Raw genomic sequence first — 13,936 nt, 5'->3', positions numbered from 1 at the left:
CATTCCAGCTGTCAGGGCTTGTTGCTGCCACCACTGGGTGGGGCACCAGCTGGGCCAGCCCTGACATCAGAGGGGCACCAGGGATGCTGCAGGACCCTGCTCTGTGGAAGGAGGAGTGGTATACATCACCCTGACTCCCTCTCAATCCACTCACTGGCCTGCTTACCCCCTGCATCCTCCATCATCTCCTCCTCCCAGAACTCTCCTCCAAGCTTCCGCTTCCACTCTGCTCTCACTCCACACCATCACTCCTTGCTCACACCCACCACCCCAGAGCTCTTCCCAGCCAGCTTTTATAGGGCCTTCTATCAGCACCCCGCCCTCCTTGCAGGTCCTGCCTGCCAGGCCACACCCCTTCTGGGCCTCCCAGCATTGGCCTGAGCTGTCTCAAGCTGCTGTAGCTGGGGGGAGCTGGCTGGGCTGCCTGGATCAGCAATGGCTGCGGTATGTTGGCTGGCTGCCAGGCCTCTCTGGCTGAGCTGATTACTGAAAGTAAGCCCAGCTGTGGCCCCTTGGCTGGCTGCCCAGCTCTGCCCACAGAATGCCTTCAGCAGCTCCACCTGGAGGGGCTTGGTTGTGAACATCTCCTGAGCCAGGCTGCTGTCTTCAAGCTGAGGTGGAGGCTGGGGCGTGGCTCTGAGCTGCTGTGGTTGCTTCTCCCTGCCAGGTAAGAGTTCTGTTTGGGCTGCTGCTGGGTCCCTATTCCCCCTGCCCTGGCCCTTCTCCTCTGGCCTGCTTAGCCCCTCCCCTCCCCCTGGAGGGTGGGACTAGCTGGTCTCTCCCTGCTCCCTCCAGCCCTCTGAGGCTTTGGCCTTTCGCCCCTTCTCCCTGAAGTAGGCAAGCTCAGGACCTGGTTGCTGGCTGGGGCGGCAGGGCCACTGCCTCCTGGTTGCCTCCCCATTCCCTCCTGGCAAGTCTGGGGGCTGGGACTCAGACCCCAGCCTCTTGTTTGACAGGTGGAAGAGATAGGATCCCCTGACCACTGAAAAGGGTATGTTGGGTATTAGGGAACTTCCATGGATAAAAGCCATGTGGGAACAGGGGCTCTAATGAGAAGGGGAATTCAGTGATATTGCACAAAAAAGTTGGTTCGATCCAATGCACTATGTAGTTTTCTTTTTATACAATATGGCATATTGTATTTTTTTAAGTAGGATTTCTCTCTAATAGCAATGCATTTCATTACTGAGTATCCTTAAAACATTGTACTGCATCTGAAATGGCCCTTGCTGACAGCCTTAAAAATGTGGGATTCTCTTTGGGAGTGTTCACCTATACAGTTTGCTGTATCAACTGTCATAGGCCCAAGAACAGACTGAAAATCCCACAGTGCTTTTCTGTATATCTTCCCATCTTCAGTTAAAATACTATCACATTACCTAGGGCACTTACATTTTTGATGATATCAGAGGAGAACAATACAGCATTCAGACTAATAGGACTTGATTTATTTAGGAAAGCGGAGCAATTTATTTTTTCTTAGCTATCTACAAAAGTCTTTAAGCTCTTATATTGGAAATATATTGCTCTCTATATAAGTTTTTCCATTCTGTATATTGAAGTTGGTCTAAGTACGCTTTCTTATTTAACAATAAACAGACTTCTGCATTTGTTCAACTGAAACTTATTTGTATTTACACATAATTATGTCTAAGAGAGTACAATAGACCTTACAATGCAATCCTAATAACACTTCCCCAGAAGTAAGCCCCAGTGAATAGACCTGAATAGATTTGCTTAGGATTGTTCTCTTAATCCCAAATGTGCCTTACCTTCACGTACATGTTTCTGGGACTAGTCACAGATGCTTATGATACTGCTGAGACCAATTACAGCATCCTTCACAATTACTTTATGGTATGTTTGGGAGAAATGACAGTTTCATTTTATGTCTCTTTGTCAAGAGGAGACATTAACAACTTTCACTTCTAATGTATATCCCTACAATTACTATTATTGTATGTGTAGTGTCCGTACATTTCAAATAACCAAAGGAATTAAACTTAGAAGTAACATGAAACTTAAAATTTATTCTTATTAGACATTCAAAATTGTTATAAATAATAAGATCCATGAACGATTTTTACAAATCTTGTTTTATAAAGTAATATTCTGTAAGTATGTTTATGTACATGATTTACAGGCTTGTTTGTACAGCTATTTCTCTTCACATACAGAACACTGAAAGTGATTTACAGGGGAGGAAAAGTCAGCTTTCTTTGACTTTGCAAAATAAAGTCAGTTGAGGAAAGCTATATTTGATGGTATGGAAACTTATTTCTTTAGGGTCAGCTATGAAATGATCGATTAAGAGCAGCTGTCATTTGGCTGAGCACTTTTTTGAAAATGGTTAATGATATATTGGTAATTCAGAACAATATTTTTAAGAACATGATTGGATTTTAGAGGAGTCCGTCTAAAAAAAGCAGACTATATTGTATTTATAATAAGAGACATGGACATGGCTAATGCTAAAATGAAAGGCACTCCATTCATTACCATCTTGATTATTATTATAAATATATGTTACACAATCAACCTGACTCAGAGTTCGCTATGCATGCAGACACCTCCAAGCACAGAGTATGTATTTCTTCCCTGGAATGGCTGCTACACATTGTGCATTTCACCAATATGAATGGGAGCTCTGGGTGCATAGAACATCCACCACAGTACTTTATGTCAGGTCAGCAGCCTTTTAAGCCACCAAGTTACAACTTAAAACAAATTTTGGAGCTCACTGACGGGGGGTGGGATCGGGCTGAGTTTTGTTACTGCGTGAACTTGAAAGTTCTAGAAGTAAGCAGGGGGAATATATATATATATTCTATCTTAGCTGGCAACAGAGTGGCAAGTCTGCCTTCTTACCTGCACTGAACTAGTGTTGTAAATCTGTGTGCTACAAATTTGATGGGATATGCTCTCATTCCTGGCCGAGACTGCATCTAAATAAAAGTTCTAATATCAAGCGCTAAATTGCAGTTCATTTAAAAATCTGAATTCACTTTAAAATAACCATGCTCTCTCTTCCTCTCTCTCCTAATCATTGTTTGCTATAGCATATTAAAAATAGCAACTGCATCTCAGTACATCCTGCCATAAAGGACAACAGTGTGTTTGAACTATTTATACAAAGTGAAAAAAATGGTGTGACCAACCAGCCACTTCACACATACAACAGCCTAGTTAAGACATAACATGAATGCAGTAAAATAGAAAGCCTAATTAGCAGAAGAGGATGTTGCATTTGCTTATTGTGATGAGTGGAATCCTAGCTTTTGGTCAAGAAGTATGCTGACTCTGGAAGGCAAGCATTATGCAGCATTTAAGGCGGCTTCATATGGTACCATACATTGCTTAATGATTCTGCTTGTAGTCAATACAGACTTTCTCTGTTCCTTATATAAACACCGTGCATTGATTATACGATTGCATTTGCAATTGTTGACCATCTCAGCTTTCTCTGTAACTTCATATCCACGCAGAATTAGCTTGAAGATCAACGACAGACTGACATCAGAGCACACACACAACCACGAAAACTCTCAGGGTGACAAGCGATTCACTGAGTTGCTTCCTTCCCCAGTTGTAGAAAGTTTGAGAGTTGTCAGTTTCCGTGGAGGGTGCTGAGGACTCTTTCGAAGATTATCATCCATCTGTAGGAAACAAATCATGCTCCAATTCAGATCTCTGAAGAAGGTGTCTATATCCTTGTTCCCATGTAAGGGAATACTAACTATTGTCCAAGTTAAAGACATATACTTGAGTAGTCTCACTGAGATCAAAGGAACCAGGATATGGGGAGTAAATCAGTATTGTCCTTCCTCAGTATTTCAATTCTCAGAGTACAACTGGCAAATATGTCAATTCTTTCTTATCCCCCTAAACTCATGTTTATGGAGGATGCTATTTCAACCATCATGTGAACGTAAACAGGTTAGAGAGAATGGTGAGGGGTCCATTACCCTAGCCACATAAGAGCAGCTTCCACAGGACCCCCACTCATGCTGGTCACGGGGAGTTCCCTGTCCCCCAGGAGCAGCATTTAGGGAGGGGGCATTTTTGACTGAAGCAGGAGAGGGGAGAGAGGGGAGTTGCACTTTGGCTGTAATTTAGACAGGGTCCAACCCAAATAAATTACATTTCTCATAGGAAGCAACAGCACATGAAATAATCCTAGAACACAGGCAGATTTGATAGTGATGTCTTATAATTACTTAATGTAACACTCCAAACAGCACACTTGGAATCAGAAAACCGTTATGATCATACCCACTATGTTGAATTTTCTAAACTATGTAACATTCATCTTGACTATTATTAAACAGTCATTCATAAAGCATACTTTAAACCAACATTAACAAGATCTTGTTAAGGCAATAATGTTGAGTCACACTAGACACGATGGTTCTGTGTGCTTCCACATGGAACTGCCCCAGTCACATGGAAAGATGGCAGTTGGAGTCCAAGCTTAAATGTGAAGGACAAATGCTAGAGTTCTCCCTGCAGTCCCTGGACACCAAACAGTTTCTGCTAACTGTGTTGACTTCTGGAGTCAGTCCTCAGCCAAGGAGAAAAGTGCTTGAGAGGAGAGGTTACAGGAAGGGGAGGGTTCATATTCATCACCATTTTGCTCTTTTGATTTTTTGACACTTCCCCCATGAATCCCACCCACACACAACTGCTGACATCATGTACATATTGGGCCTTACAAAAAGATCACAGATAGGCTGAAATAAAACCTTTTCAATTAAGTTGGATTCTTTGTTTACAAGTTGTATGAGTTTCTGCAGATTTGCATCAACAGGGTCTTGACCAGCTGGAGAGATACCTAGATCAGCAAAGCATACAGAAAGAGAAGAAAACTTAGAAGGAACTGAATAGCCCCTTCACAAAGCTTTTCAAGCTCTTGACAGGGCAAAAAGAGAACAAGAAATTACATCTTCACACACACTAAAAATCTTCTACCGTTTCTACTTAACGCCCCCCCTCCCCACACAAACACACACACACTCAAAAAAGAACAGATCTTCAGAGTTTGGTAGTGAAATTATTCAATTTTAGCATATCCCTCTTCTAAATGTATGGCACATACTGAAATAGAAAAGCACAGCTTACCTGTTACGTTTAGTCTAAAGTAGCAACTTAGGATGTCATCACAGAAACGACATAAATTGGGAAGCTGCTTCAAATGATCTTGTAACTGGACTTTTGGGAACTGCACTTTATAAAGAGGAGCAAGGAAACCAAACACAAATGCATCCAGAGTTGTAGGCCTAGGGACCATAAACATGATACTCAAGGTTCCGTAAGAAACTTCATATATATATGAAGCGCGTGCGCACACACACACATATATAACACAAAATGCATCAATTTGAGGATTCTTAGAAGTTTCATGTTAGCATGTGTGGAACTGTTAACAGAAGTACTCATACGGCACATTTTGTTATTTCCTTAAAAGTTCAGGTAGGGTTGTGTTTGGTCATCATGACTATAAAACAAGTCCAGCAGTTGGCTAAGAGTACCGCTTATGCATAGCATCAACCACATGCCAAGTAGGTTATGAGTGCAAGTGCGTGCACCTGAAATTATCAGATGGCAGCAGCTGTGGTCACGTATGCCAAGCCCTTTGGCTACTATTTCTTAGATATTAATATTAAACACTTGCATAATTTTAGCAGCTCACTTAGTAAAGATAAACAAGAATTGATAACTCAACAAATCTACATAGAATGTTGATACACAGATGGTGATCAGATGCTGTCAGATATTCCAAAGGACCAAACTCTGGTCTCGTTTAATGTCTTCAGTGTAAGCTACTTCCCACACTGCTCAAGTAATTGTCCAGCCCACCAGTTAAGTTCTGCCTTACAAGACCCATTCTCTATGCCCCCACCTTCAGAGGTAAAGCAAGTGGTGACAGAGACAAGGCTTTTTCAGCAGTGGCATCTTGTTTATGGAATCGCCTTTCCCTTGAGGCTTGTTGGGTGCCTATGCTGCACTCTTAGGGACCAGGGCAAAACATTTCTTTTAATTAGGCTTTTAATTAGGGGTTTTTAACATCTAACATCATTTTAAAATGTGCTCTGAACACTGTTATTTTAAGATGCTCAATGACTTACGTTTTCATGCTACAGCTGGTTTTTTTAAAATTCTGGATTTTAATTAAATATAAAAAATTAAAAGTTTTTATTTTGTAAGCTACATCGGGCAGGTTTCTTGGAGAGGTGGTATAAAATTTTTCTAACTAACTACATGTAGGAGCCATGTGGCTACATGCACTGGTGGCCAGGCACACCACTGATGAACAATACTGATGTGTAATATGGGTCCTTAGAATGAAGATGCTGCCTGGATATCTAGCTCAGAATTGTCCTTCTCCCTGGCTACTTGCAGTAGAGATGGTTCCAAGACCAATTCAGACTGAAGATGGGCATAATACAGGAGCTGGATATACTGCGTAGCATCTCCAGTAAGGATCAGACTCCCCCCTCCCCCAAATCACTTTGCAGATGTGACCTGCTAAAATTAGGAAGATCATTGTCTAATTTAAATCATCCTAGCAACAGAGGAGAGGAAATCTGGTCAGAAAGCATTTACAACATATACTGGGCTAGGCTGGGTGTGGAGTCACTGGCCTGATGCAGACATAATGTCAAACTAGGGACCGAATTCCAGATGCCCAGGCAAACAATCTTTTATGCTTCTTGCCTTCTTATCTGCCTCCAACTAGAATCCCAGAATGCTAACCAAGCACTGCAATCCTCTTTCCTGGGAGTAAGCCTTATTGAATAGATTTTAGTAGATCTACTTAGGCTTGCTCTCTAAATTCTTTAGCCTTTCCTGTCTGCTGGCAAAGCATCACTCCATGCGCAGATCTGCTACTCTCAGTCAGCAGTAACAATGGGCCAGGGAAAACAAGGGTGGAGTAATGGCTCCCAAATGCGGCTTCTTGATTTGAATATTATGCCAAACAACATTGTGGTCAAATTGTGGCTTGGAAAAGAGCTTCAGTTCAGTCCTACAGTTCAACCATTTACAAACCATCATTTGTTGGTTCAGAGTGTGAATCATATAACACTGTTTAGCCAAACTGCTGCCTATTCTTCAGCAGGGCTGAGATAAGGAGAAGAGGGGTTGCAGTAGAAGTCAGCATTAACTGGCTGGAACCTTTGATGTTGCTAAGATGCCTATCTCCTCATTCCTAGTGCAAGTTTGTACTTTATAACAACATGTTCTATTGTTTTTTTAATAAAATGTCTAATGAATGAACAAATAGATAACTGAATATACAGTGCTTTCATTTTGTTAAAAAGGATGACATGCTGCCTGCCTGAAGCATGTGGGGAAGTGGGGGAGAAGAGGCTAGACTGATGGCTGAGTCAGCATTTGATTTGCTGGTGCACAATTTTGTCACTTCTGTTGCAAAGCCAGGAAGAAGGAAAATTTATTCTGGGGTGGACACTTTGTGAGCTCTATTTTTAGGCCTGTGTTCTCTTCAGTACACAGAATTAGCCATCTTTTAATTTGATGCAACCTTTACTTATTAGCTTTGCACATCAATCACTATTTATGTGAGGATTTAAAAAAAAAAAACAATCCACAAGAACAGAAAAACAAAATGTAAAAACAAAACCCTAGAACAAACCACCCATAGCTTTTAAAACATAATATATATATATTTGGCATTAAACATACCACATTTTGTATGTTGCAAACATAGTACTTACATATTTCCAAAGAAAAATGGCAATGTCCCCAGTCTGCTTGAAAGAAGATTCAAACACTCCTTAGCATCTCTGTATATCTAAAAAGTACCCAACAAAGAAAAAAAAAGAAAACAAAACTTATTTGCACTACTTCCAAATACTTATCGCAATTTAACTTGCATGGGATCAGCAAGAGGAACAACCAAGAATCCATGTGGCATAATGTGTATCACTTAAATCCCTAAAAGATTAAATTCTTTCTATTTATAATGGCACAGATTACAGGAGGCATACATTAACCCTAAAACAATGCTACAGAACTTAATGTGTGACCTTGCACTAACCTTGCACTAACCCCTGCCTGTGGTTATCCTTTTGAATGCTAGACTCTTCTTCCTCTTGCTTGTTCACTGCATGACCACACTATTATCATATTCGCCTGCAAATCAGAGATGTCATGTCCATCATCTGTGTCTTGAACATTTCACAGATTAACTACTGCAATTTACTGTATATTAGGATGCCTTTAAAAATTTATCAGAAGCTTCAAATGAGTCAGGATACAGTAGCACAGCTTTTTTGACCAATGCTAGGTGGACAGAATGAATAGTACGAATTCTGTACCAGTTGCCAAACTTGCTTCCTGGCACAATTCCAAGCTATCAGGGCCAGAGCATATCATACTTGAGTGTATGACTGCAAACCACCTCCTGGAGTGTCTGCTACTTGCTTAGTTTTTTGCAAATCATGGAGAAGATCCTAGACTCAACCCCAGAAGACCCCAGCATCTCTAGTTCAAAAGGATAAGATAGCAGATAATTTGAAAGATATATAAAAATATAAATGCTGCATTCTACTGTCAATAAGTAGGAAGACAGACATTTAGCATGCAATTTTAATAAATCTGCATCCATTTGTGACCTAAATGACTCACAAAGCATAACTTACCTGCGCTTCTATTTCAGTAAGACTGCAGAGCGGAGGTCCGCCTTTTGTCACAAAAATCCTGTTAAGCGCTTCCCGAGACATCTTCCCAGGCAGGTACCAATTCAGGGGAAATGGAATCCTTGAACCAAACCATGGTTTTGTCACAGTGTAGTAATTATCAGCTTCCACCCAGAAAGTGTGCAGCTATATCACAATGATAAAGAACAAATTAACTGCAATTCAAGAATGAACATCAAGTTCTCACTTAAAAAGAACGGAAGTTTTTGTCTGCAATAATAAGTCACTGACATTAGCTGAATGTCACCCAATATCATTACCTTTGGCCCCAACTACAACTTTGTACCTTACCAAAGCAGGATGTAGCTTTTCTTCAAGCAGGGCAATGTAGGCCAGCGTGTCAGCGCCTTCTTTGGCAGACAGTTCATAATCAGCATTGTATTTCTGTCAGTGAAAAAAAAAAGAGATGGACCACAAACAAATCAAACAACAATTTACAAACAGAAAAGAAACAAAACAATCATGGATTCTTCTAGAGAGAAACTGTTATTAATTCCTGGTTGCACAAAACATATATAACATATAATAAATCTATCTTGACTTCCTATTTTATGGCGAAAGCGGGGTCTAGAAATATTTTAAATAAATAAAATAAACCAAATTACTGTCTTATTTTTTTCCAAGTTAATGATTTCAAAGCAGAACTGCCAAAAGTTATCCAGAGAGTATGACAAATACATTAAGAACACAATGAAGAAATTTTGTATCATCTTAACAGAGCTAAGATGTGCCTTCCCAGAATTTAGTATTATAAAAAGCTGGAAGTAAAGACTGAGAAGAATGGACAACTTTAAGAATCAAAACACAATTTTCTTTTAAAGAAAAATGCAAAAGGTTCATGCAAAGTATACTTGCATTCCTGTTTGAATTCTTTACATCATACAGAGGATCTAAAAGTAACAGAGACTGGTGGGGTGCAATCCTGCTCTTCAGGCTTAGGTGTGGGCCCACATATCAGGCTGCAGAGTGGCTCGCCAAAGAAGCCAAGCAGAATTCTCAGCACCAGTCAAACTGAAGCCATGCCTCAACAACCAATTGCATTCTTTACCTTACACGCAAGTCTTTTTGCATTGCGCATAGAATAACAGTTCACAAATAAAAGCAAGGACAACAACAAAATCTTTAAACATTAAACTGACTTAAACATGAGATGCTGTATTTGGAAACCCACCTGTTTTCTTAAGAAGTTTAGTATTTTTGCTGGCTGAGAAATAACAACGTCATCCGATAGCAATAATGGTACACTCCCTAAAAGTTAAGAATTGATGTCAAGATCATATAAACCAAAAGGCCCTAATGTCAACTTAATTGAGGCTCAAGTTTGCTCCTGTAAGACATACTATCAGTTTAATACTATGGGTTTCCCCAAAAGATTGATGCTGTGTCATGCATTTGCCTGAGTAAGCTACTACCATCATAGCAAGCCTAGCAACCTTTACCTTTGGCACATGATTTTGAATTAATGCTCATATTTTGTAGTTGCATCATACCCATGCAACATGGGAAGGACTTTTATCTTATTATTATGTATGAGATTGTGCTAAATTTTACCATTCCACCATTCTGCCATCACTCTCCCTATATACCAAAAACTGTTTTTCACACAAGACTCTTCACAGTACAGCTGCCATGTCCTGAGATGCTAAGTCAATGTGGCATCATAGATGATCTGGTGCAACATGATCTGGCTTGCAACAAGGTGCTGGCAAAAAAAAAAAAATTGTGTTGTCTTATCAACATTTTGCCTTGAACAAAAAACAACTTTAACAGCCTACCTATTTGTGGAGATGTATGTATGTAACTGTTTCTTCAAATGTGGCCAAATATGATAACGTACATGTAAAAATGCTAAAGTGATACCTCTTAGTGCTCTCCATGAATTATCTATAATATTCATTTTCAATGGTGCACCAGAAAACCTCCCATATGCCTGCAATAAAGGTTACAAAACAAACTGTCATTTATTCTGCAGAATGTAAACAATTTATATGTGAAAACGGGTGGTAAGCTTTTATTTATAATATGTCCCATCCCAATCACATTATGCCACTGCTACTACAAGAAGCATCACGGGTGCCATACTCTACAGAGGTCCCTCCGCAGGTTCCACCCCCCAAAATCTCCACATCACAGGATATAACACAGGAAATAGATGAGTCTTTTAATGCAGATGGAGCTGCTACGGGACCGTCTCTCCCCATATATTCCCCAGAGGACACTCCGACCAGGGGACAAACAGCTGTTGGTGGTCCCTGGCCCCAAGGAGGCCCACCTAGCTTCGACTAGAGCCAGGGTCTTTTCGGTCCTGGCTCCCACCTGGTGGAATGTTGTGTCTGCTGAAATCAGGGCCCGGCAGGACTTACTATCTTTTCACCGGGCCTGCAAGAAACAGTTGTTCCGCCAGGCACGTGGCTAAGGCTGGGCCTCCGCCAGCCTGGAAAAAGGGGGTGTATAAAACCCTCCCTGTGAAGGCTGTCCACCATCTTGTTTTAAATGTGTTGTTTTTAATGAATATGAATTTTTAACTGTATTTTAATATGTTGTTATCCGCCCAGCAGAATACAATTTTGAAATAAATAAAATAAAAATAAAATAAATAAAATCTGGGGCAAGTAGTTGCTGTGCACTGCTGCTTACAAACATCTAGAGCAGAATTGAGACTCCTGTGAAGAAATACAGAGTACAATGAGGAAGAAACCATGAGAACAACGCTAAGCAGGTATACTCAGAATCCTGTGTATAAAGTGCCCTCAAATCACAACCAACTTATGGCGACCCCAGCAAGGGGCTTGTTATCTATCTAAATTCCTTACCTACATTCCAACACCTTAACTTTCTGACTTTTCCTTCTCTAATTCTTTGACTCTAACTCATATATGAATCTGTTCTTCTCTCTCTTCCTCCCTTTATCTTATACCAAATTTAACATCCCATTTCTCCTTCAGTGTTCCTATTTCAACTCTCTTAAGAGAGAAGCAGAGGGGTTTTGCCAGTGCCTTCCTCTGCAGTCTTCCATCCAAGACTTCCCATCCCTGCTTAGCTACCCAGATCTGATAGGCTCAGGCTGTACAATGCTGCCTTCTGCACACACTCAAAATCCTACTCAGGCCTATTTACTCCTCAGAAAGAGCTCTTGGCACAGCAATTTGCTAACTTGCTCCTAATTTAAACATTATTCTCCACTATGACATGAATGTAGAACGGGATTTTCTGTTACCGGCAAAGAGACTTAGCTGAACTGTTTATTACTTTGCTTAATTGAACTCACTGGAGCTTCACTTTTGAGCAGAGGACCGCGCCATTCGAGAGGCTCCAGACCGTTGAACAAAAACCCTGGGGGAGGAAAAGTCCCCCGTCGCGGTCGCAACCCAAGGTTAACCACGCTTCTCCCGGCTAAACCAACCCTCCCCATTAAAGCCCTCGGCTCCGCGCTCCCCAACCCCGAGCCTCTCTAGCCTCCCCCTCACTTGCCCTCCAAGGCCGCCGTTACCATGACAACGAGGCACTCCGCGTGCACGGACGGCAATCCCCAACCGCCACCCCAGCAGTTCAGTTCGAGGGGAGACGCCATGTTGACGCGGCTACCTCTGCCCTCGTGGAGCCACGCCCCCAAGTCCCGCCTCTCAGGTTGTCCTTGCGGAAGGAGGCCCGGGCGGCGAGGCTCTGGCGCCAGGGCGGTCGGCCGCGTGTGCCGTTTTGCTTCGCGGGATGTAGCTCGTGGGGTTCAATACCTGAAAAGCGCTCTCTAGGATCTCAGATATTGCACACTTTTTTGTTGCATATCCTTTGTCTTCGGAGTCTCTCCCATTTTAATTCTCACAGAGACTGAAAAAAGGGTGCCTGCGGTGCGGTCACAGAGCGAGGGAGGATAACCAGAACAATTCTTCCCGACGGATAGGTCTGAGTCTGTAGTGGCAAAGTAAAGCAGGGGTCCAGTTTTACCTTAAAGACTGAACACGATATTTCAAGCATTAGGACTTGTGAATCAGAGCTCGTTCATCTGATGAAGCGCTCTCTCTAACTCCTGAGTTAAAAATAATTTTTGTTAGTTTTTCACAGTGCAGTCCTATCCAGTTTTTCACTCTTCCGAGCCTGTTAATTTCAGTGGACTTAGAAAGATGTAACTGCTTAAAAAGTTGGACAGGACAGCCATACCCTCTACTTAAGACAGCAGTATAAGGTACCACTGGACTTCCGTTTTATTTAATAAGTATTAAAGTTACTCAGGTCAGATACTAGGGCAAAACCATCAGGCCTCAGAGATCAGGCTGTTCAAACCTGTTGCTTTTCAAAGCTTCGTACCTAATGTTTGATAAACTAATATGTTTCATTCACTGCCATTTTGGTGCCCTGTTTGATAAATACTTAATTTTTTTAAAAAAGTTTGTATTTATTCTTTTAAAATCTCACTTGTAAGCCACCTTGCTTGCTATTTTAGTTGAAAAGTGGGATAACAATTCCCTAAACAAAGGAACAAATTTTAATTTTGGTCAGGTTTAGGGTAAACTGTAATAGTCCTGTGCTTTTAGCCCTATGATTAGTTTATCTACAGTTTAATAATATTGAATCTTTTATTTTACTGCAAGTCCCATTATTTTGACCTTTAAGGATTCTAATATTTCAAAATTTTAAAAAGTTCAGAGTTGAGTAAGCAGATATAAAGTTTATTGCTGCACACAACTTAATTTTTAAGTTCTCTTTGTTTTGACAAAACTAGTTTACTCATAGGAAAAATATGAAATCTGCAACTTTAAAAGAATTTGGACAAACTGATGTTTATTTCATCTGGAGGCAGAAAGAAAGAAATATTTTAAGGGCAGAAATATTCTGTGAACTATATTGCATGGGTTAGTCAGTGTTACCAACAGCTAGGATTTTATGGAGAGTTTATAGACTTATGGAGCGACTTGAAATATTTTGTGGTTTCCATAAAACCCCTTTTCCTGGAGTCAGAGATTTTGTAAGATTTATTTTTTACCTAAGCCCTTGCCCATGGATATAGAAACTACAATTTCAGAAATGAGAGGAGAACACCCAAAATATCCATCTGTTCTTCATATTTTTGATGAATTAAATAAACATATGTCTGACCAGCTACAAGTTAACCTTTGCATGCTTTTTTGATGTCAGCAAAAAAGCAATAACAGCCACATTCTAAGAACTAGCATGATGTAGAGGCTAGAATGTTGGACCAAGATCTGGAAGATGCAAGTTCAAAT

The 13,936-nt window shown here is 40.9% G+C and overlaps 1 protein-coding gene across 1 annotated transcript; it reads right to left on the bottom strand.

Annotated features, from left to right (window-relative positions):
• Positions 1 to 1,927: 1,927 nt before the first annotated feature.
• On the bottom strand, positions 1,928 to 12,292 carry MTX3 (metaxin 3). Its single transcript, XM_054986116.1, has 9 exons — positions 12,208 to 12,292; positions 10,578 to 10,647; positions 9,889 to 9,965; positions 9,009 to 9,101; positions 8,661 to 8,843; positions 7,734 to 7,810; positions 5,119 to 5,276; positions 4,743 to 4,831; positions 1,928 to 3,656 (listed from the first exon to the last, which is right to left on the bottom strand). Exons 1-9 carry the CDS (start codon positions 12,286 to 12,288, stop codon positions 3,546 to 3,548), a joined length of 939 nt encoding a protein of 312 aa, XP_054842091.1. The 5' UTR covers positions 12,289 to 12,292; the 3' UTR covers positions 1,928 to 3,545.
• Positions 12,293 to 13,936: the final 1,644 nt, after the last annotated feature.

The sequence above is a fragment of the Eublepharis macularius genome, chromosome 8 (genome assembly GCF_028583425.1).
Source record: "Eublepharis macularius isolate TG4126 chromosome 8, MPM_Emac_v1.0, whole genome shotgun sequence".
Taxonomy (NCBI): domain Eukaryota; kingdom Metazoa; phylum Chordata; class Lepidosauria; order Squamata; family Eublepharidae; genus Eublepharis; species Eublepharis macularius.
This window is presented reverse-complemented; position numbering and strand designations above follow the sequence as displayed.

Bases quoted from the DNA above. Each gene is read 5' to 3' on its own strand.
- MTX3 (XM_054986116.1), bottom strand. From the start codon at position 12,288: ATGGCGTCTCCCCTCGAACTGAACTGCTGGGGTGGCGGTTGGGGATTG. The intron at 8,844-9,008 runs GTAAGGTACAAA...ATTGTGATATAG, and splicing joins AAAAGCTACATCCTGCTTTG to CTGCACACTTTCTGGGTGGA. The intron at 7,811-8,660 runs GTAAGTTATGCT...GGTACTTTTTAG, and splicing joins TTACTGAAATAGAAGCGCAG to ATATACAGAGATGCTAAGGA.